The 23,374-nt window shown below is 45.8% G+C and overlaps 2 protein-coding genes across 3 annotated transcripts; one reads left to right on the forward strand and one right to left on the reverse strand.

The window, feature by feature from the left end:
* Positions 1-101: 101 nt before the first annotated feature.
* LOC136954110 (nuclear cap-binding protein subunit 1) lies at positions 102-10,292 on the forward strand. 2 transcript variants are annotated; one of them, XM_067247655.1, is made up of 23 exons: positions 102-253; positions 956-1,044; positions 1,174-1,274; positions 1,364-1,520; positions 1,690-1,797; positions 1,972-2,093; positions 2,215-2,284; positions 2,640-2,855; positions 3,046-3,143; positions 3,533-3,596; positions 3,751-3,861; positions 4,301-4,365; positions 4,648-4,710; positions 4,830-4,904; positions 5,110-5,213; positions 5,339-5,461; positions 5,686-5,788; positions 5,999-6,092; positions 6,333-6,436; positions 7,336-7,453; positions 8,831-8,971; positions 9,176-9,289; positions 9,645-10,292. In XM_067247655.1, exons 1-23 carry the CDS (start codon positions 220-222, stop codon positions 9,756-9,758), a joined length of 2,388 nt encoding a protein of 795 aa, XP_067103756.1. In that variant the 5' UTR covers positions 102-219; the 3' UTR covers positions 9,759-10,292. The 2 variants fall into 2 exon arrangements, with proteins under 2 accessions (XP_067103756.1, XP_067103757.1); XM_067247656.1 differs by lacking the exon at positions 102-253 and having other exon boundaries at positions 976-1,060.
* Positions 10,293-10,302: 10 nt separating this feature from the next.
* On the reverse strand, positions 10,303-18,334 carry LOC136954111 (solute carrier family 49 member A3-like). Its single transcript, XM_067247657.1, has 10 exons — positions 18,055-18,334; positions 15,854-16,012; positions 14,790-15,012; positions 14,199-14,275; positions 13,958-14,095; positions 13,175-13,291; positions 12,863-13,015; positions 12,271-12,428; positions 11,805-11,917; positions 10,303-11,435 (listed from the first exon to the last, which is right to left on the reverse strand). The coding sequence occupies exons 1-10, from the start codon at positions 18,199-18,201 to the stop codon at positions 11,008-11,010; spliced, it is 1,713 nt and encodes a 570-aa protein (XP_067103758.1). The 5' UTR covers positions 18,202-18,334; the 3' UTR covers positions 10,303-11,007.
* Positions 18,335-23,374: the final 5,040 nt, after the last annotated feature.

A 23,374-nucleotide genomic window follows, 5' to 3' on the forward strand; every position in this document is an offset into this window, starting at 1 on the left:
GTTCAATCTAAATTGTTATTGGTTGGTTTGTCAAAGGAAGTTGGCGTCATCTGTCAACGCTGCACCGGATGTGATTCGCTTGGGTCAATCCGCTATTATTTGTTACCGCGACCATTGATTTTCTAAAGGTTTGATAACCTTACTTCGGATTCTGGTATATATTTGCACCGTAGTTGAGAGGAGCTTGCATACATTTGTCGAACCGGTGGTATCAGCAACATGTCAAGAAGACGACACAGCGACGAGAATGATGGTAAATTGTTGCTGTACTAGTTGCTCTGTTAGCTCGTCTCGCTAGCTAGCTCTACCAGTAGCTTGCTAACAAGCGGGAATAATGATCGGTCCATGCTGATTGTGGTTTACAGAATAGACACATTTTGTACTTAGTTGGCGTACACAGCCATATTTGTACAGGATTTTCTGTCTCCGATGTCACAACCATTCACAATGCATTGCTGATTGGCTTGCTAGCGACCTACAGCGAGTCGATATGTTGCTAGTTAGCTTGCTAGCCTACTATGTATGTGAATCTAACGCTTGCTAAATCATCTCATCATTTGTGGTCAACTGGCAACGGATGTTTTATAATACACACATTCAACCTGTATTTGATATACTGAAACAATATGTGAAGTTTAGTTCTTTCCACGTAATAGATGTGTTAACCACTAGTACTTAGCAAGCTAGCCCATGAGGCATTTATGTGTAGGTTAAACACAGTTTATGCGCAGCTTTCACCCATGTGTTAACATTGTGGGGGCGGTACCCAGGGCAAGTTGTTTTGAAGTGTCTTTAGCTTTCTGTGGGAACGGAAATGAAAATGATTTATGAATTTGCAGTGAAAATATCTCTGCAATAACTTCATTTCTAAATAATGTATTACTCTAGTCTACGTTGTAAGATTATGTTACGTATTCCGTGTCATCACAGTTGTTTGAAATATATTTGGTTTCAGGCGGCCAGGCTCATAAGAGGAGGAGAACGTCGGAGCCTATTGAAATAGAGGATCGCCTGGAATCACTGATATGTCGAGTAGGAGAAAAGGTAATGAAACATAGCAGTAAGTCTTGGCAGGTTTTTATGCATGTCCTTTGTCTGTACAATTTGTCTAGACAAAATTTGTACAAAAGTGTCTCAAAAAACGTCGTTTTAAGTTAACATATTCTTTTACAGAGTACCTCCTCCCTGGAGAGCAACTTGGAGGGTTTGGCTGGAGTTTTGGAAGCAGATCTCCCAAATTACAAAAACAAAATCCTGCGCATTTTATGTGCAGTGTAAGTTCCTTCACTGAAGTCAACAACCAAGTTTACTACAATCCCGGTTTTCCATTTGAGACACCTGACCGTGTGTCCTGTTTTGACAGTGCCCGACTCCTGCCGGAAAAGCTGACGGTTTATACAACTCTGGTGGGCCTCCTCAACGCCAGGAACTACAACTTTGGTGGAGAGTTTGTGGAGGCCATGATCAGGCAACTCAAGGAAACGCTAAAGGCCAACCTGTACAATGAAGCTGTTTACCTGGTAGGTGATGTGACCTATATACGTCTCGAAGATTCTTGTTCTTTAACATGTTACCTAGGGGTCTGTCTGTGACCTTGAAACCTGTTTCCTCGTTCAGCTTCAGCTCAGTTTTCCCTCCCTGCCTCTCCTCCTAGGGTAAATAGCTTAGTACCACATGTTTGTGTTTCAGGTGCGCTTCCTGTGTGACCTGGTGAACTGTCATGTGATCGCCGCCCCTTCCATGGTGGCCATGTTTGAGAACTTTGTCAGTGTCACGCAAGAGGAGGATGTTCCACAGGTATAACACATCTTAGTTACGAGTGGGAAGAACTTCCACTGTGCTCTTTTCATTCACGAAGCAACGTGGATTTCATAATCCCGTCTGGTCAAATTGATAATTTATTCAATTTCCAGTCAAAAATATCACCCTCATCCAAGTGTGTCACAAAGTGGTTGATGTGTGTGTCTCCAGGTGCGTTCGGACTGGTTCGTGTACGTGGTGCTCTCCTGTTTGCCCTGGGTGGGGAAGGAGCTTTACGAGAAGAAGGATGTTGAGATGGACAGGCTCCTCAACCAGATCGACGGCTACCTGAAGTAAGCTCTCCCTCCTCCGGTTTAGTTTCACGCCGCTACGAACCGGCTCAATCCCCCGTCTGCGGTCTGAATGTTTTCAGAGAGAACTTGCCCTCGAGACTTTATCGTCTTGTGTTCTCAGGAGCCGACTCAAAACACACGTTCCGATGCTGCAGGTGTGGACTGCAGAGAAGCCCCACCCACAGGAAGAGGTGGGTGTGTCGGCGCTCTCGGTCGTGGATGGTTTGCTCGTGTGGTGTAGTAACACACTTTGATAACTTATTCCTGTTTCTCACAATGTCATTAAAAGTTTGTCCCCCCCACCTCTTTCCTCCCTCTCTGTCTCTCCTTCCTCCCTCTCTGTCTCTCCTTCCTCCCTCTCTGTCTCTCCTTCCTCCCTCTCTGTCTCTCCTTCCTCCCTCTCTGTCTCTCCTTCCTCCCTCTCTGTCTCTCCTTCCTCCCTCTCTGTCTCTCCTTCCTCCCTCTCTGTCTCTCCTTCCCTCTCTCCTCCCCCTTGTCTATCTCCCTACCTCTCTCCCCCTCCCTGTGCTTTGCTCCCTCCCTCAGTATCTAGACTGCTTGTGGGCCCAGATCCAAAAGATGAAGAAGGATCGCTGGCAGGAGCGTCACATCCTGCGTCCGTACATCGCCTTTGACAGCGTGCTGTGTGAGGCTCTGCAGCACAACCTGCCTCCCTTCACCCCACCGGGCCACATGCCCGACGCCCTCTACCCCATGCCCCGCGTCGTCTTCCGCATGTTCGACTACACTGACGCCCCTGAGGTGCGTATACACTCACCACCATGTACAGTACTGGGAAAAAGTCTTAACCACCCAATGTTTTTGACGTGAATATTGTCTTAAAAATACGAATAATCTTCTGTATTTGTACGCCAGGTTAGAAATTTTTTGGTTTTCAGTTCGTTTCTTATAATGAAGCATTTTTCCTTTACAAAAAATCTCTCGCTCTCAGGGGCCTGTGATGCCGGGCAGCCATTCTGTGGAGAGGTTTGTTATTGAGGAAAACCTGCATTGCATCATCAAGTCTCACTGGAAAGAGAGGAAGACCTGGTGAGACCTGCTCTGTTAACCGGATAAGAGTCCTTACTGGTTACTCTTATGAATCATCGTCATCATCATCATAGATATATATAAAGACTAGATGTCTTACGGCGGAGTCTAGAACGTCCGCACATGGCGGCCATCTCTGACGTTGATAACAAACCAATCCGTTTAAAAATCGTTTGAAAATTGAGCAAGCTATGGTCATTTAAAAAGTACATGTAGCATCAACACAATGTTATGGGTGAGCGAGTTGACTGTAGCAAGATGGCCGCCATGTGTGGACGTTCGACTCCGTTGTCCGGCAACGCGGACGAGACATCTACCCTTTATATATATCTATGATTATCATCATCAGGCTTCTAATGTCTCTTCACTCTCTTCTTCCTGAATCTCAGTGCTGCCCAGTTACTAAGCTACCCTGGGAAGAACAAGATCCCACTCAACTATCACATCGTAGAGGTACGTCTGTCACTGTGCTTTGAAACAACAGAAAAAGTTATCAATGTCCCTCTTAGCAGGAAAAATTATAAAAGTTTCAATAATAATAAATCAATAAAATCTTATTGTGGCCAGTAAAGCTGTGGTAATGTGAACCTGGGACTGTGATATTCAGGTGATCTTCGGAGAGCTGTTCCAGCTGCCGAACCCGCCCCACATGGACGTGATGTTCACCACCCTGCTTATAGAGCTGTGCAAGCTGCAGCCTGGCTCCCTGCCCCAGGTGGTATCCTTTACCCTCCAGAACCACCATCCTCCACCCACCAGAACCACCCGTCTCTGAGGGGTTAGTTTGGTTATAGGGGCTGAGCTGTGGGTGTCTGTGAAGCCCTCTGTGACATTGCTTGTAAAATTGTTGATTTTGTAGATGGGGAAGTGTCGGCCAGTCACTGTATTTCAGGGGACTAATAGGTTTGTACTTGTTTTTGTACAATATTGTTTGTGCCATCCTTGAGATAATGTGACTGTGTAGTTGTGGCTGCATGCTGGCAGTCAGTTGACCTGGGGTAACCTTAATGGGAATGGGTATAGCTCAGTGGTTGGAGCATTTGACTGTAGATCAAGAGGTTGCAGGTTCAAATTTCCCCCTCCTGTAACGGTGTCACTGGATGAAGGCTAAACGTGCACATGACATACCGGTTATGACCATAACAGCAGTTTACCAGCTCGCCCAAGCTACAGAGATGATGTACATGCGACTGGACACCATGAACACCACCTGCATAGACAGGTACGCCCCCCCCCCCACACACACACCCAGCAGCAGGCACACCCCTGTACACATCTGAATCTCACCGCTCATGATGTTTACATTTAGTCATTTAGCAGATGCTCTTATCCAGAGCGACTTACAGTAAGTACAGGGACATTCCCCCTGAGGCAAGTAGGGTGAAGTGCCTTGCCCAAGGACACAACGTCATTGACACAGCCGGGGAATCGAACCAACGACCTTCTGATTACTAGCCCGATTCTCTAACCGCTCAGCCACCTGACTACCTGTTTCTCCCTACAGACTCCTCAACTGGTTCTCTCACCATCTGAGCAACTTCCAGTTCCGCTGGAGCTGGGATGACTGGTAGGGAACACTGGTCCACGTCAACATATATGTTGCACTATACATCATACATGTAACACAGACATGTTCTGTGTACCAAGCTGGTGCTGTGGCCTGATCCTGTGTGTTCTCCTCCCCAGGGCTGACTGCTTGCCCCTGGAAGCAGAGAAACCCAAACCCAAGTTTGTCAGAGAGGTGCTGGAGAAATGTATGAGGTATTGACCCAGTCTCCTTACCTACGCTTACCTAAGTTAACTAGGTTGTTACGGAGCCCTGGTAGCTCACTGGACAAGTGTGCGTACCACACGTCTCTTAAAAGCCCCCCCCATATGTATTTATATAAAAAATTAAGGAAGAGAACCATCTCTTTGTATCTCTTGTTCGGTGCTGAGGTTAGTGTCTGTGTTGTCCTCCCTGCAGACTCTCTTACCACCAGAGGATCGTCGACCTCGTTCCTGCCAATTTCTCAGCCCTCATCCCGGCTGAACCCGTCTTCTTTTACAAATACGGAGACGAAGCCAACAGTGAGTTTGTTTTTTTCCACGGTGCATCCCAGAGGGATACCTTGTAACTGTTAACTACCAACTTCACCGAAGCCTGACTGGATGACAGTTGAACGAGGTATGATGGTTCTGATGCCGTTGTCTAGGTGCGTTGCCGGGATACCCCATGGCCATAACGGTGAGCAACTGCATCAAGAACAGAGCATCCAACGAGGAGATTCTGACCGCCCTGAAAGACGTTCCCAACCCCAACCAGGAGGATGACGATGGTCAGTACTTTCAGGGGTCACTTTCAGGGGTCAGCCTCAGGGGTCACCCTCAAGGGTCAAACATGTTTTACGTACAGAACATGTACTTTGTCCAATTTTTACTTAGAAATTATGGTTTACAGGTTTTTGTTATGTTTACCTTTCCTTTCCTTAAGTCTATCTGTTCTCTGTAATACCATTCTCTAATAAAACAACCATGTTCCTTTCTCCACATCCATCTCCAGACGAAGGAGAGAGCTTCAACCCCCTGAAGATCGAGGTGTTTCTCCAAACCCTGCTCCACCTGGCTGCCAAGTCTTTCAGCCACTCCTTCAGTGCCCTGGCTAAGTGAGTGGGACTGTGCCAGCCCCCTGCCTGCCAGTGGGCTCCTGGCTGGGCCTGGGTGCACCAAGCTCTGGGACTAGCCCGGTCCAGACCTCATGTAGACGGATGAAGGATGGCGTTCTCTAGACAACTCCTCATGTCCCAGTTTAATTTCACCGTACCTCATAGACCTGATATACCGTCGTCCCAGTTTAACGTTGGGTTCCTCTCCAGGTTCCACGAGATTCTGAAGGCCCTGACGGACTGTGACGAGGGAAAGCTCCACATTCTCCGGGTGGTGTATGAAGTCTGGAGGAACCATCCACAGGTCACACACAACTTATAGTCTTGTGTAGTAAATAATATCGCTTATGGGCCGCTCGTTTAAATACAACTTAAAATGAGCGAAGGAGTGCATTTTGTAGCTTAGTCCTTAATGATGAATCGATTATTGATTTGTTAACGTGTTCAACTATCGGTTACGGAAAATGCACGAAATTTGAAACCCAATTCTAGATATTTTGGTAACGTGTGTGTGTGTGTGTGTGTGTTCCTGGGCTGTGTGTAGATGATCTCTGTGCTGGTGGATAAGCTGATCAGGACCCAGATAGTGGACTGTGCTGCTGTGGCCAACTGGCTGTTCTCTCAGGACATGGCTCACGAGTTCACCAGGTGGGTCTCCTTCACTCAGTATGAGGGGCCGTTTAGGAAATCATTCAGACTGTTCTTACACAAACATGTATGAAACACATTCACATATGAAGCAGTCACACACATTCATACTACTATAAACTCACATCCAAATGCTCACAAAGACACATTAAACGGGAAAATTAAAAGGGAGTCGGATGGCTGAGTGGTTAGGGAACCTGGCTATTAATCAGAAGGTTTCCGGTTCGATTCCCGGCCGTGCTAAAATGACGGCACTTCACCCTACTTGCCTCGGGGAATTGTCCCTGTACTTACTGTAAGTCGCTCTGGATAAGAGCGTCTGCTAAATGTAAATGTAAACGCAAACAGTTAATTTTTTCTCAAATATAGTTTCAACCCTTCAAAACTATTTTATCAAAACCTTTTTTCGAAATTATTTTCACAACCTTTATTAGAAAGGATTTCTTCAACCTTTCAAAAGATTTTTTTCAACCTTTCAAAACGTTTTCCCCCACACGAAGTGAAAGGAGAGAACATAGAAGCAGAGTACAGTAGAGTCCTCATTAAGTACTCATCATTGATGCAAACCTTTTTTCAATGTTTTTTTTGTCGGTCTTTCAAAACGTTTTCTTCAAAAACGTTTTCCGAAAATATTGTTTCAACCTTTCAAAATGTTTTTTTCACATACGCTATGACAGGGGTGTAGAGATGAAAACGGAGAAGCCTATAGCAGAGCAAAGTACAGTAGAATATAGTTGAGCCCTGGTCAAGTTTAAAATATGCCTATTAAAATTCAAAACATTGTCACTGATTTGCTTCCATAAAATTGGATGAGGTGTGCTAATATGCCTGTGTGCTGTACTGATGTTATCTGGACATGTTCGTCCGTTCGCTGGTTTGTGACCTGTGGTCTCCACCAGGTTCTACGTGTGGGAGATTCTGCACTCCACCATCCGTAAGATGAACAAGCACGTCCAGAAGATCCAGAAGGAGCTGGAGGAGGCAAAGGACAAGCTGGAGAAACAGCAACACAAGAAGGTGAGAGGGAGGGAGGTTGGGAAGCAGTGAGGGAGGCCTGGTGTCCTAGCAACTGCTTCGATCCAGGCGGGTGAGTGGAGACTGGAACCAGGAGAAACAGTTTGGACACTTTATTCATTTAGGCTAAACCCTCCATCTCCCACGATCTCTCAATCACCCTGGGATCTGCGACGGTGACCCCTTCATCCTCTGCCAGGAACCTTGGGGTTACCATGGACGACGAGCTCTCCCTCACGGCCCACATTGCTGCGGTCTCCCGGTCGTGTAGATTCACCCTCTACAACATCCGGAAGATCAGGAGATACCTGTCTGAGCACTCCACCCAGCTGCTAGTCCAAGCACTCGTCCTCTCCAAGTTGGACTATTGCAACTCTCTGCTCGCTGGTCTCCCAGCATGTGCAACCCGCCCTCTTCAGAGGATTCAGAACGCGGCGGCCCGCCTGGTCTACAATCTACCCAGACGCTCCCATGTTACCCCGCTCCTCATCTCTCTCCACTGGCTACCTATCATGGCCCGTATCAGATTCAAGACCCTGGTATTGACCTTCCGAGCAGTGAACGGGACTGCACCCGTCTACATCAAGTCTCTCCTGCAGCCTTACACCCCCACCCGCCACCTACGGTCTTCTTCAGACAACCGCCTGGTGGTCCCACCGCTCAAGACCGCCCGGTCCCAACACAAGCTCTTCTCCTGTCTGGCCCCCCAGTGGTGGAATCAACTCCCCACCTCCATCAGAGACACTGACTGTCTCTCCACCTTCAAGAAAAGGCTCAAGACGCACTTGTTCCGGGAGTACAACGGTACTTAGGAACGGTTCGCTTGACCCGATGTTAGTTTCCTCAAGGATCACAATGACTCTTGCTTAGAGACTTGTTGCTCTTGTGGTTAGTGGTAACTGATTAAAATTTTTGGTTCTCGCTGTGATATATTGTTTTATTACTGTTGCTTGCTTTTTCCCACAGGTACACTTGCACTTATAGCTGTTCATGTTGTTTGGTTGTGACTTGTTTAACTACATGCTCTTATGGTTCTTCCCTTTGGCACTTACTTTGGTTGTTCACAATGTGTGCTTCATGTTTTGGCTACTCGCGATGTTTTTTGGCTATCTTGTTGTTATGATCAGTGACCTATGCACTTTGTAAAGCTCTCTCTTGGAAGTCGCTTTGGATAAAAGCGTCTGCTAAATGAATAAATGTAAATGTAAATGTAAATTTAGCAGACGTGTTTATTCATGTGTAAATAGAAGGTAGATCTGAAGACAGGCTGTCGGGGGTCGTTCTGCTGGGAACATGCTGCTGGCTGGGTGGAAATATCACTGTGGCAAAGTTCTGTCTGCTTAACTGTGTGTCCATGTCTCTCTCTGTGTGCATGTGCAGAAGGACAGCGGGGACGAGGAGGACATGGAGAAGAACAGCGAGGAGGAGGACGGGCAGCTGGAGGAACAGATCGAGCGTCTGCAGGAGAAGGTGGAGTCGGCCCAGAGCGAGCAGAAGAACCTCTTCCTGGTCATCTTCCAGGTACCGCCTCCTCAGGCCTCCTCTCTCCCTCTGCTGCAGGGAACATGTCATGGTTGTAGCTTAATGTCTTCTGTGGTGGCGCAAGATCCATTCTAAAATACTTTGCTTGTCTGGTCCTCTGCTCTCTTCTCCCGGGACCCTCTCCACCTCCCCCCTTCTATTCCTCCTTCCCTTTCTCCTCTACTCCCCCCCCCCCCCTCCCAGCGCTTCATCATGATGCTGACCGAGCACCTGGTTCGCTGTGAGACGGGCAGCGTGGACATCAGCTCTCCCTGGTACAAGAACTGCATCGAGCGGCTGCAGCAGATCTTCCTCATGGTAACTTCGTCTTCCTGTTCCTCAGCCAGTACGGGCGCAACAGTAGCTCACTGAGGCTTTTTAAGAAGACTAGTTTAATATATGTAACACAACTGTCCAGATAGATATGATGCTTAATGCCTTCCTCTTGTGACTGTAGTGCCAGCTGTATAAAATCTCTATTTACATCCCTGGGGTTAAACATCCCAGAGGTTAAACATGATTAATCCATCCTGAGTCCTGGTTCTAGCCAGTTCTGGTTCTAGCCAGTCCTGGTTCTAGCCAGTTCTGGTTCTAGCCAGTTCTGGTTCTAGCCAGTCCTGGGTGTGGCTGTCTAGGTGTTGACCTGCATTCCTGTGTTCTCTCTCTCTCTCAGCATCACGGGACGATCCAGCAGTACATGGGAACCCTGGAGAACCTGCTGTTCACGGCTGAGCTGGACCCTCACATCCTGGCTGTCTACCAGCAGTTTTGCACCCTGCAGCTCTGAGAACACACACGCATGCAAACACACACCAGGACACGCATGTATTCAACCTCACAACATGCTGTGTGCAGCGAACATGGAGCACACACCTACATAGATACACACCATAACAACCAGCTCTTGCATCAAGATTTTCCCATTAGACTTTCTTTTTTTTTTTTTTACTTTTAATGAGTGTCTGTGTGTTTATGGGGGGGGGGGGGGGGGGGGGGGGGGGGGCTGAACATTCAAAGTATTATCTGTGTAAGACTATTTGAGTGATCTTTGTTCAGTTTTTTTTATGTTCAGTTATAGTATCATTGGAATCTGCCTTGTGGGTCCTCTGCCAGTTCTGTTTGGTCGATGTTGACCACAGGTTGCTTGTAGTCCGATGAAAGTGGATCTTTTAAAACACGACTGAAGTTGAAAACAGAGAAATGCGGGAGATAAAGCATATTATTTTGCTCCAACTGATTCTGAATGCAGAGCCCTCTACTTTTTTACATGTATTTTATGTCTAATTGAATTTGGAAAACGATTAAACTCAGTTGAGTCTTATCTGTCTGTATGGGTCCTCTATGGAGGGATATAGTTCCTGGAAGATGACTGTGTTACACTTTTGAAATTATGAAATACACTGAAGTGTATACACTTTCTTTTTTTAACTCCAAAAATGTCTTTATAGATGTGTCAGGCTGTTAAGTTACGAATGTTTTGTTAAATGAAGAAGAGAAGGCTTTTTAAAGAGAAGGTATAATTTCACTGAGCATGTTAATAGCTCTTAGTAGTACAAAAGGTTAAATCGGATCAGTATAAAACATACAGTACATACAGTTCTCAGTTTATAGAAATATAATGGTACTTAAACATGTACACATTTCTTTGGTCTAGGAATGTACCAGCACAACAAAACCTGGGTGTTGACATGAGTTAGTATAGTGTTTCAGACGAGGTCGTTAGACGAGGTAATCATGTTTCAGCTGTGCGAACGCTCCCTCTGCCGACAGCATTCAAGGCCACAGTTTCACTCAGTCATTTTACAACAGAACAATATCATACAACTTAATTTAACATAAGAGGATTTCCATGGAAGCTGGATGACCTACTCGCCTCTCTGCCACTGTCTTCTGGGCTCCATCTGATCTTATTTAGCATCACCTTCATCCATCAGATGTTACTCCAACATCCTGTCAGGGATATTTCAGATCCACATCTGTCTTCCACTTTCTGAAGGCTTCTGAAGGCGATTTAAGTCATTTAAATCTCTTTCATCCTAACAGTCTCTACTTCCTGTTAATCCCACGGTCCAGATTCTACAGGTAGCGTCCGTCTCTCTCTGTCCGTCCTTCAGAGTGTCCTCCTTCAGAGCGTCCTCCTTCAGAGCGTCCTCCTTCAGAGCGTCCTCCTTCAGAGCGTCCTCCTTCAGAGCGTCCTCCTTCAGAGCGTCCTCCTTCAGAGCGTCCTCCTTCAGAGCGTCCTCCTTCAGAGCGTCCTCCTTCAGAGCGTCCTCCTTCAGAGCGTCCTCCTTCAGAGCGCCTCCCTCCAGCCCGGGCGTTTGCTCCTTGGCATCTGCCTGGCTGCCTGGATCAGCCAGCTGGGGGGTTTGTGCCTCGGCCAGGAGTCGGCGGTACTTTGTGTTGAAGAAGATAACGAAACAGCAGGTAAACACACTCCAGATCCCTGCCATGACCAGCATGGAGACTGTGGAGGGAACACACACACACACACTATCAACCACTGGTAGTCAGCCAACGACCACGAGGAAGAGACAGAGAGCGAGAGTGGAAGAGTAGTGGTGTGTGTGTGTGTCTGTGCGACTGTCTGTTACATTACAGATTACTTCAATCTAAACCTAAGAAGATCTAATTTCACAATGGAGAACTAAAAGTAGTGTAACTGAACATAACCGATCTAAAGTGTCTTAGAAGCACGGGGGAGGGAGGGGGTTAATGTAACCCTTTGAACCACTGCTAAAGATATTTGTTCCCAAGGCAATGATACGTCGTGTCACATGAGCAGTGTGTATTTGAAAATAAAGTATGAGGAAATAAGTGTGTGAAGTGAGCTTACCCCTCCAGCTGAGCGCAGCTTCTCCCCCCACAGAGCAGGTCGACAGGGGGGAGTCGGCCATTCTCTTGGTCAACGACTGAAGCAGCATGATGTAGATAACAGACTGGATCTGTCTGGAGGACGTGAACACACAACCAGAGGATCAGGAACAAACCCAGCAACCCTACGATCATCTTGTCAAATATACCGTTAAGACCTGCATAGTGAAATGAGGATGATAATTCACCCATTTACATTTAGTCATTTAGCAGACGCTCTTATCCAGAGCGACTTACAGTAAGTAAAGGGACATTCCCTCCCGAGGCAAGTAGGGTGAAGTGCCTTGCCCAAGGACACAACGTCATTTGTCACGGCCTGGAATCGAACCGGCAACCTTCTGATTACTAGCCCGATTCCCTTTTCAGTACACTCTGGGTTCAGCTCTGTTGGACAGGCCTGATGTGAAGACAAGGTACCAGTCACATACCCTGATATAAAGATCAGGCCTGCTGACGTGGCCTCTCCCACAGGATAGGAGCACTCCACCGACAGCTCCATAGCAACCGGGTAGATGGAGAAGCCGAAGAAGCCGAAGGCAGAGGCGGCGGCTGCCACGGCGACCTTCTGGCCCCGCATCTGAGACACCTGGTCAGGGCGACACAACAGCAGCACACATCAAGGGGCGTGGCCACATCAAGGGGTGTGGCCACATCAAGGGGTGTGGCCACATCAAGGGGCGTGGCCACATCAAGGGGCGTGGCCACATCAAGGGGTGTGGCCAAGAGGCTCAAGATGTCTCAGCCCTATAACATCAACGTCAACCGTGAAGTATTTCATGGGACTTGGGGATGTCGGATGAGGTTAGGATGTGAGATCCCACCCTCAATTTTGCACTTAATAATTGACGTGGTTTTTGCTTCACTGTGCTATAATTTCTGTATGCACTATTCATATCACTTTGGGGTAAAGGGTCTGCTTATTACATTTTTATTTTTTTTGCATTGAAATTCCCCTGTCATATAAACACAAACATCCCCAGTAAAAGAAAAAGGTTTGAGGGATTTATTGATGATGCTCACCACCGCGAAGGCTGTTCCAGCAAGCGCTGAGAAGCTCATGTTGACCTTGGTAGCTTCGGTGAACTGTTTAGTCTTGTCCACGTAGACACCCAGCAACGCTGCTCCTACGATCCCAAACACGATGAACAGAGCCCCGCAGAGCCCGGAGAAATCCTACAAGGTAAGAGTCGCATGTTGTTGCGGCCACAGTATAATTTTTTGGGTGTTTACCGATCACCGTTAGAACTATGAACTTCTGGGGTGTCCTGGTGGCTCACCAGGTAAAGCACGTACTACATGGGCGGAGTCAGACAAGTGGTGGGCGGGGCTTACGTTGGTGTATCCCCTGATGCAGAGCACCTGCTCCAGCAGGGTGGAGAAGCAGGTGAACACAGCGATGCCTGAGCCGAAGCACAGCAGCAGGATCAGGTAGGCTCTGTTCCTCATCAGCTGCACGCACACACACACACACAGGTTAAGGTGGGAAACAGAATACTCATAGACCCTGGGGGAGGGGAATCCAGTGGGAAACAGCAGTCTGTGTGTGTGTACATGCTAGTCTATCTGCGTGCGTGTGTGTATCTGTTTGTACATACGGGTCTATCTATGTGTGTGTCTGTCCATGCTGGTCTGTGTGTGTGTGTGTGTGTGTGTCTGTCTGTCCATGCTGATCTGTGTGTGTGTGTGTCTGTCTGTGTCTGTCTGTCCATGCTGGTCTGTGTGTGTGTGTGTGTGTGTGTGTGTGTGTGTCTGTCCATGCTGGTCTGTGTGTGTGTGTGTGTGTCTGTCCATGCTGGTCTGTGTGTGTGTGTGTGTGTCTGTCTGTCCATGCTGGTCTGTGTGTGTGTGTGTGTGTCTGTCCATGCTGGTCTGTGTGTGTGTGTGTGTGTCTGTCTGTCCATGCTGGTCTGTGTGTGTGTGTGTGTGTCTGTCTGTCCATGCTGGTCTGTGTGTGTGTGTGTGTGTCTGTCTGTCCATGCTGGTCTGTGTGTGTGTGTGTGTGTCTGTCTGTCCATGCTGGTCTGTGTGTGTGTGTGTCTGTCTGTCCATGCTGGTCTGTGTGTGTGTGTGTGTCCATGCTGGTCTGTGTGTGTGTGTGTGTGTGTCTCTAATCACCAGTTTGATCCCCTGAAGGAAGGGCTCAGAGTTGGACATCTCGGCGCTGGCAGAGGGGGGGGTGGGGGGGGCTCGGCTTCGTATCCCCACTGTTGCTAGGAGACAAGCCAGGATGGCTGGTATCGCGTACACACACATCTGGGGCGGTAACCATGGAGAGATGTGTGTATTAGCACTTTAAGTCAAGACCAATTATCTTTATCAGCAGTTACACAACCCTCATGGTTTTTAATTTTCTCACCAGAAGAGTTAGATTGTTGGTGGAGGCCACAATCATGGGAGAGAAGATGTTAGCAAACAGAAGACCCAGGGGGTTCGCTGGGAAGGAAAAAGAGGAAACGAGAGAGTTTAAGAGTCAGTCTGTCTATGATATATAATCTTCCGATGTAAGGAGAACTGACAGATCAGGTTCTCTTCCTGGTTTTGGTTATTTCAAGACCGACTTTGTAACTGCAGTTTGAGGACTGTTTACAGACAAACACTTGTAGCTGTGAGGAATGCAGTGATCAGAACTGTATGTCTGGTGTTGTAGTTAGCTCATGTGGTAGGTTAGGCTCAGTGGTTAGAGCATTTGATTGTAGATCAAGGGCTCACAGGTTCAAATCCACCCCTGTATGTCACTTAGGATAAAAGAGTCTTCTAAATCGATACATGATGTAATGTAAATGGTAAAGTAGTTAACTTGTGTACTATATGGTAGTTAACTTGTATAGTTTATAGTGTATGGTATCAATGTATCATTGATATACAATGATATAGTGCATGCTAAATCATTTACATACAGTATTTGGTGTATATTAAATCATGTTGGTCCATGGGTACAGTAACTCACACATGGAGGCGATCATGTTGGCAGTGGCACGCTGGTGATCTGGGAACCAGACCGCAGTCAGCTTGGTGGGGGTGAAGATGACGAGGGGTTGGGCCAAGGAGCACAGGGTCTGGCCCAACATCACCAATGGAAACAGGAACCTTTCATCCGTCCCGAAGAGTTTCAGGACCGCTATGTAGCGCAACACCGCTCCCAGCATGTTCAGCCAGGATCCCAGCACCAGCTGTGGCGGGTACGGGTAGAGGTTAGTGGTTAGAGCGTTTGGCTGCAGATCAAGAGGTCCCAGGTTCATATCCTGCTTCACATCCTCACTCACATCCCTTTATGCCGCTTGGGATAAAAGTTGTTAAATCAAATCAAATTGTATTTGTGTAGCCCTTATTTGTGTAGCAATGTCACATAGGGTTTTACATACACCCATATAACTGCACCTAAACAGTTTGAAGAGTGTGACTTTCTGCTGAGCGAGTATGTTATGATTAAGTCTTTAAACATTGTTATGTTTTTGAAGAGGTGTAAGCACTAGGATAGTAACTGTTTCTAAACATGGTACTTTCACACGATATCAAATTTTCTTTTCGGTTTTATTACTCAAACAAAGGAGCAGGTGTTTCCACTGGAGAATCTGGTAGCTTCCTGTTTCACATCGTACACCTTATCTTTGTAAATAAATCTATGGTGTCCTCCTTTAGAGTTCCACTCCCCTGTGGTTCCTCCTGCTGACCCATATCTCACGGTTTAGAGATGTGTCATAATGACACACAGCACACAGGACAACAGACATGAGTTAATCACTAAACACGGCATCAAGCGCATTCCTCGTAAGGTTGTGTGATGCCCCTCGAGTCATAAGCAGCATGTCTCTGTAGTCTGTGGTTACTTTGCAGCTGTGCTCCGTAAATACACATCCCGTATCTTGACTCTGACCACAAAAACACTGCTAGAACTAGTCACTTACTAATCCTTGATTTCCTGCGCTTTCTATTTGCGCCATTTCTATGTCTCTGCTGCGGTAAAGCCTCGGCCTACACGGTCGCCACGGTAACCCGAAACTAGAAACGTACCGTGGCTCGGAGCCCCAGGGTGTCCAGCATCCACGTGGCCCCGAAGCTTAGAGGGATGGCCACCACCATGTACACCAGCGACAGCCAGTTGATCTGGTCCAGAGACACGTCCATGAACTTGGCCGCCTGGTCTGCCACTGGGGCGAAGGTGAGCCATAGCTGGAGATGTGAAAACAAACAGGCAAGGGTTTTGATATTTATGGTTTGATCATCATCAAAGGATATTTATCGTCATTCTTAACATCATGAGGTAACATATCACCATTGCTCGTATCATGCAAGTTAGCTCCAAATTAGCTAGCTATAGCTAACTGTGGTGCAATCATTTTTAATTGTGTGCTGTCCCTGCAAAAATAAACGAAACAAAGAATATAATTCTTCCATAATAGCAATGAAGGGATGGTGATTAAGTTCCGTAATGGACTGACGACCATTCGGAGATTGACTGAAACTGCGGCGTGACCACAGCCAGTGGTGTGTGTCATGTGACACCTGAACAGAAAGGAAACCACAGCTGATCCTTGTGGGATGCCAATGGTGAGAAATCATGATGACTCAGGTTTGTCACCATCAGTCTCATGACCAACGTTTGAGTTGAGCTCATCACTAGTGGATCTTATGGAGTGATTACACTGACACCAACCAATCAAACTGAGTCTGCTAAATGAATGAAATTAAATGGGATGTGATTGTAACTGACACTAAATAGGACACTAAAAGAAATCAGCTTTTGTCACTCTCGGGTGGTTCAATGTTAAACATGGACAAAACATTTTAATGGCCGGAACTCTGTCACGCTTTGCGCAGCAACAGAGAAAGTCACGACGGTTTCACAACATCACTTGACCCCAATAAGTTACCTCCTGTGAAAATTAACTCAACTTAAAATAGGACCAAAGCTTTCCTGTTAGAACTTGGAACACCTGAGTTTGTCAGGGAATGCAGGAGAGTGCCACAAAAACAATATTGTCCTGAAAAAGATGCATAACCAGTCAGATGGAAGTGAATTATTCACCAGGACTACAACAACCATTATGTGGTTACTTTGCATTGAGAAACACAGACCGTTTCTTGGCTCGGACCACTGAAAAACTGATACAACTACGCACTTCTGATCCTTTGTCTTCTGCTGTACATGCATGTCTGTATTTCGCTTTTCATTAAAAGTGTCTGCTGAATGAATTAAATATAACTGTCATAGGACAAGCACAACTCTCTCTTTTCTAAAAGTTGGGGGAAATCTCGTGTGAGCAGCTGGAGGAGGAGAGGTCAGCTGATGAGGTGACACAATGACAGCTCTGTCTCCAGAATTAGACCCTAGACCACTCTGACTGGATTTATTCCTTCATTTAAGATAATAATAATCTAATTTTCCTCAGAAGCAGATGTCAAAACTTTCCATTGGAGAGGATTCTGTGAAATGATTGTTGTTTGTTGCGGTGTCCTAATGGCCATACTGTGAAAAACACAACACAGGGTTAACGCATCATCACTACGAGAGACATGGCTATTGATCTACTATGTATAGGGACTACAGTATATAGGCCACTTATATATACACTATGTTTGCATGTACGTATAAATATTTAATTATTTTTAAGGTTATATTCCTTCTCAGCGGCACGTTATTCTCCAAAAATCCCAATAAGAATTTTTTTTTTCGTTCTGAATGGGACGTGACGTGACCTTCAATTAAACGTTTTCTAGACAGCTGAGCCTCGGGTTAACAGCCTGCGGTCACCAGTCCCCTGTCAACAATAGCTGCCTGGGAGATATGTGTCAGTTGGGGATTGGGGATAGTGAGGAAGGTGTTTATGGTTCGACCTTCAATGTTTAAGTGGGACCCTCAGGCAAAACACCCTTGTTGAGACACGGAGCCTGGGGGGTCGTTTCCCACAGCCCCCAAAACAGTAAGGCACCATATGGCTTCTACTTGCGCAATCACTTCTGCTAAACTGAAGCAGTAGCATATATGGAGCGAATTGCTGATTTCTATGGATATACGACGTTACTTATCTTAGCATACTCTTGCAGGGATGCTTAGAATCGGTAGAAAATTTGTGGTCGATTATAATGGACCTGCTATTCAACTATACCTGTCCAAATGAATAGCCTATTCTTCGCTTGAGAGATAACAAACCCCAAACCAAACTTTCATTCTAGCAGGTATACAGAAATAATAAAGAAAGACATCTTCTTACCATTGAGTTGGAGCAATTTAGCAAGCAAAGTACGAGTAGAATGAACCATCTTCTCTTATACACTTTGAAAATAATTAGTTTTTCCAGTTCACGATTAGGTTTGATGACAGGATAAACATCGGACTGGAAAATGTCTCCCTCTTCCATGAGTATTTGGGTAAAGCAGCCTCCTTTGGAACGTCCCGTTTACTACCCCGAAACTGTACATTAAGTTTTCTTAAAATATGAAACTTGTTGCAAGCTACCGCATTGTTTAGCCAACTGTACTTAGGCAACGAGTCCGACCGGTTTCAGTCAAAACTCGATCAACATGATTTAGAGTGGGGCGTCATTGCTCAGACAACCCCCCCCCCCCTAGCCTCTAGCTTTTTGAGTCCTAGTGCCTGTCGTGTTTAGCTTCGGTGGAGATGGAAATCGTTACTTTTAATTTTGATAAAATAATTGTTACACCGGTCTCATGCATAACTCATTCCCACAATACTAAGCAAGTCTAATATAACTATACCTATATTAACTTATTTGTTAAATGACGATTGGGTGCATTTGTTTGAGCACTGTTATCTGCAATTCCTTCAGAAGTGCAGGCGTATAATTGAAGAGGGTAGACCAGAGAATGTAAAAAATGTATTACGTCCCCTTGTTACAAAAGTATAACAGGATAACATTGAGCTAAATCATCTGAAAATGTTATTGGAAATGACCTGAGCCGTAATCCGTTTCTCATTAACAACTCAATGATGTTGTGAGTGAATAAAATATATTGTCGTAATAAACTTGCCGAAATACTCCTATGAAATTCATGAGACACTAAAAGATTTGGCCAACTTGAAGATCAATCTAATTTAAATCTCCTCCTCTTTATCATTCGGCGCATGCCCAGCACAGCTCCAGAGTGCTGTTTCGGCCTGTTTCGGGATTGCCCGGACATTTTCGCCTCTTTGTTTTACTGATAGTGGATTTAACTCGGATTCAACCCAATATCCAGCAGACTGAACTGTTCCGAAACAGGTTAGTTCGTTTAACTTAAAATATGTGGGAAATGCTGCTATAACAGTACGCTTATTGGCGATATATGGCAAGGATTTGTATTGTTCTTATTCATTTTGTGGCTGTGTCTTTTCCGCTTGGTGGTATGGGCATGCTATACGTGTTGTTTTATATGCCTGTGTTGTAGCCTAGTGTATGGCCGCGCCGGGCCTGCAGTTGCACACCGGGATTCTTTTCAAGGAAAAGTGCATTATAAGAGGATCTCGGCTTAGCCGGGAGCACGTTGCACCGTTTGTAGGAGAGGGTGTCTTGTAGACGGTCTCGAGTATGTCATTTTTTTTTCGTTGTTATTGAGCAGCAAACCAGTCAATCACATTGCTTGGAATGTTCTTGAAAAACCATGGTTCACCATTAAAAAACCCTTCGGGCTCTCAAAGTTCGTGGTAAATCCGCGAGGTAGTTCTCGCCACATGATCAAATCAAGACAAAAGAAAGTTCATGCTTGTAGGGGCTATTTCGCCCCCACCTGACCGCTGTAAACTGTGACATTGTGGGGTTCGGCCAAAGAGTCAGTCCAGCCAACAAGTCTTCTGACCCTATCTACGGTTGCCTGACATCCATCGACTACACTAGACAAGGAACAAGGCACAAAGCATTTACATTTTCAACGAGCTGTATTGACGAGACTTGTTTTGGTAGTTTTTGCTTTGATCAACATTCAAGTCGCCAGTTGCTTTATACTGTAGTTATTCTTCAGTTCTCTTCATTACTGAATTTGTTGATAAACAAATGTAGTAGATATCTTCCGTGCATGCTTGTCAAAGGCCAGAATATAGCACATTCATCAGTTGTCCGGGTGGAATCCCACCCTAGTAAACTGGATGCCCCATATCACTTCTGTATATTTCTGGATTCCACATGAAGTGACACCATCACCCAATGTATAGGTTCTTATTTGACCCTGAATTTACCCATGCATTTAGTTCATACCTCTGTCGACACATACAGATAGGTCAAATCTTTCTTTTCTTCACAAAATGATGAATCACACAGTTGATTCACAATCACACCGTTTTGATCATGTAATAGGATTTTGGTTGTGTCTGATATTGGGACGAAAATGTTCCAGTCAAATGCAGAAGTAAACGGATCAATGTGTTCTTCCCAAACTGCTGCGGAAGTCAAAATCTTGAGAAACTGACTCGTAACTGTTGTGTAAATTCAGTTCTTGCACAAACACACACACAGAATTACTAAGATTGACCACTCTGGAATAGCTAGCTTTCTGTGTTTGACAGCAGAGAAAGAAGTGACGTTTAATTAGGACAGAATCTTCCGGATTTTAGATATCCAATAAACGAAGGGCCTATTTAGCAATATCTCGGAATTCACTCACAGTTCGGCCTAAACGATGAGTTAAAGAAGATCATTTGACAAATGGCATGTTGGCCGACTGGGTAATTGGTGGGCACTGGGAAGGCTCCAGAAGCACTTGTCGGTTCTGCCAGTTAGAGTAGAACTGTGAGGAGACCTGTGAGTCACATCAGGTGAAGTGAGGACATGCAGCTGCCCCCCCTCCCCCACCTACCCTCCCCACCTCCACCCCTCCCCGTACTTAGCTTTGGATAAAAGCATTGGGTAAATGATCACATCAATCCAGGGAAGTTATCCATGCATGTTAGCACTGGTTAGCACATTTATCTCTACTGAGTCAACATCTTCCCCCTTTTTTGATCTCGCTCCTTAAAGGTTCCAAAAACAAAATAAACCCAGCATCTTGTTGAGGCTTTGCACCTTGTCACAAAGACGGCAGCTTCAAACCGCCTTTAATCACAGGCCCGTGAACTCGAAAGCAGGTGGAATGAAGAGGCATCATGTCTCAAGATCAACGGTGCCCACGGTATGTGATTTGCAGGTCTGTGGACCACGTCAGGAACAGCCACGGGAAGTTACTCTTCCCTTCCTTGGTTTACGCGTCATCATCATTTGAATTCCCTATCTGTTACTGTGCAGATGTTGCATCAATGCATAATCGCAGGTGAGATATTCACATAGTTTACATTTAGTCATTTAGCAGACGCTCTTATCCAGAGCGACTTACAGTAAGTACAGGGACATTCTCCCCGAGGCAAGTAGGGTGAAGTGCCGTGCCCAAGGACACACGTCATTTTGCATGGCCGGGAATCGAACCAACAACCTTCTGATTAATAGCCCGACTCTCTAACCGCTCAGCCATCTGACTCTCCCCGGGTGGAGAAGTGGTTACTTTGATCTTGTATAGAACAGTCCTTGACCCTGACCAGGGAAATACTGTTAGAACTGTGCCTTTCTGATCCGTGAGGTTTCCTCTCTGCTTTCTATGTGCTCCATCTCTATCTGATGTCTCTTTGGGTGGAAGCTCTCAGCTAAATTAATAAAAAGTGAAATGTTAATGGAACAAGGACTGCCAGATCAAAAGCCTGTTGAAAGAATAGAACTGGCAGCCATACTTGTGTTGGTGGGTTTCACTATAGAGTATGTTCAGCTACCGCTGTGTCCAGTTGTCTTCCTCAAAGAGGTGAATGTGGAGTGTAATAGAATACTTCCATAAAACCTAGAAATGCCCTGCTTCTCACTGGGCTAGCCTTCAGCCCCTGAGTTAGCTTAACAGTCACACAGTTTGTAAAGCCCCTGTTTACAAGCACACACAGAAGCCTTCAGATCAGCACCAGTAACCGACCTACACCCTCAAATAGGACCTCTAGTCCTTACTGGGGCACCAGGGTCATGTCTCACATGCCTGTTCAGGGTGATAGTCAGTCTGTGTACAGGGTCGTTAGAGCAGCCTGCCCTTTTGGATTACAGGGTGTCATAACCCTGGAGGTCAAAGGTGAGAGGTCAAGAGGACCAGGAGTGAGGCCACTTGTTCCCGAGCAGTCACGCTTTCACACGCTGACAGTGAAGTTTTCTATTGAATGTGGTCAGAGTTCAGCTGAGATGAGGGCACTTATGGACAACATGCGTGTTTCCGTTTTTGAGGTAGAAGCAAGCTACCAGGTATCTGTTGCGAAATATCATAGTTAAATGTTCGTACGTTGTGTTTTTCTACCTTGGTATTCCCTGTATCCAGCCTTTACCAGAACACAGCAGGAGGGTTGTAGGTTTATATTTAAATGCATAACAGTGATATCTGGCTGTTGCTCAAGTTATTTGGTTCGGCCTGCTGTTTAATTGCACTACACTTCTCATACCAATATCAGTTTTCCCAGCCGAGTGTAGTCCAACATTTAGTTGTATGTTTGACAGTCAGACTCCTCTGTGTTGTGGTTACGGGCGGTGGTGACAGCATGTACAGGGTCCATCCTCCCTCACCCTGTTTGTCTTCAGGTCCTCTGACTCAGGACTGTCCAGCCCACCTTTCATAAACACCACCGTCTCCAGACAGTGAAAAGCACTGTCAATGTCGTGACAGGGTGGGGTGTATCCTGAGGGATGAATTTGAACCAATTGAACTCACGCACAGCCATGAAAAGGTGCCACATTTAGGCTTATGCCGGTCAACTAGCCAATCAGCTTCCGTCTGTTGGTGCTTGATACCAAACCTGCCAGACCTGAACCACAACAGGAGTCGGTTGGTTGTTGGTTGTTGGTTTTATTTGATGGAATGCAGTTTGACTAAAGACGTTATTACTGAACTTACTTTTGTTTCTTTCAGTTTAAACTGAAGCACATGGAATTATGGCTCTTCAGTTCCTGGTGCTTGTAAAAAAATCTTTCCCTGACAGATAATAATGCCTTTATAAGATGCTAATCAACATTAATGTGATAATAAGTGTACCTAACTTACCCAGGCCGTATTACTTATTAACTAACACATATTACAAGCACTTGGCTCCAAAGTCTTTCCAAATTATGAAATCGCAAATCCATTTATTTTAGCTTTGTTCCACATAAGTTTGAATCATAATCATGCTTTTAAGGAGATTACTGCTGAAAGCACCAGTGCATAGAAAAGCACTTTGGCCTTCTGACAGCAACACAACAGTACCTGTGTGAGTTAGACTGTCAGTTTCGACAGATCCCAGCCCAGATATCGTAGGACCTTGATCCATGGCCCAGCCTACTTTGTGACTCAAAACAAATCCGCCAGACCAAAGTTCAAGGACACAGAGGTAATTTATGTATAAAAAATAATCCTTTTCAGTGCAAGCATTCGAAATTGTTCTACCACTGTCTGGCAGTAGACTGCACCTACTAAATTGTTTGATGTTGCACTTATGACATTGATTTTGCCGTGCTGTGTTATGCACTATTGTAGCTGAAATGTTCTTGCACAGTAATTGAGTTGTTATTG

The sequence above is a fragment of the Osmerus mordax genome, chromosome 12, assembly GCF_038355195.1.
Source record: "Osmerus mordax isolate fOsmMor3 chromosome 12, fOsmMor3.pri, whole genome shotgun sequence".
NCBI lineage: Eukaryota > Metazoa > Chordata > Actinopteri > Osmeriformes > Osmeridae > Osmerus > Osmerus mordax.

Excerpts from the sequence above, each read along its gene's own strand:
- LOC136954110 (XM_067247655.1), top strand. The coding sequence starts at position 220 with ATGTCAAGAAGACGACACAGCGACGAGAATGATG. Across the intron at positions 2,094-2,214 it reads CAGATCGACGGCTACCTGAA|GAGCCGACTCAAAACACACG; the intron begins GTAAGCTCTCCC and ends TTGTGTTCTCAG. Across the intron at positions 4,711-4,829 it reads CGCTGGAGCTGGGATGACTG|GGCTGACTGCTTGCCCCTGG; the intron begins GTAGGGAACACT and ends TCTCCTCCCCAG.
- LOC136954111 (XM_067247657.1), bottom strand. The coding sequence starts at position 18,201 with ATGGAAGAGGGAGACATTTTCCAGTCCGATGTTTATCCTGTCATCAAA. Across the intron at positions 13,292-13,957 it reads TCCTTCAGGGGATCAAACTG|CTGATGAGGAACAGAGCCTA; the intron begins GTGATTAGAGAC and ends GTGTGCGTGCAG. Across the intron at positions 12,429-12,862 it reads CTGGAACAGCCTTCGCGGTG|GTGTCTCAGATGCGGGGCCA; the intron begins GTGAGCATCATC and ends CGCCCTGACCAG.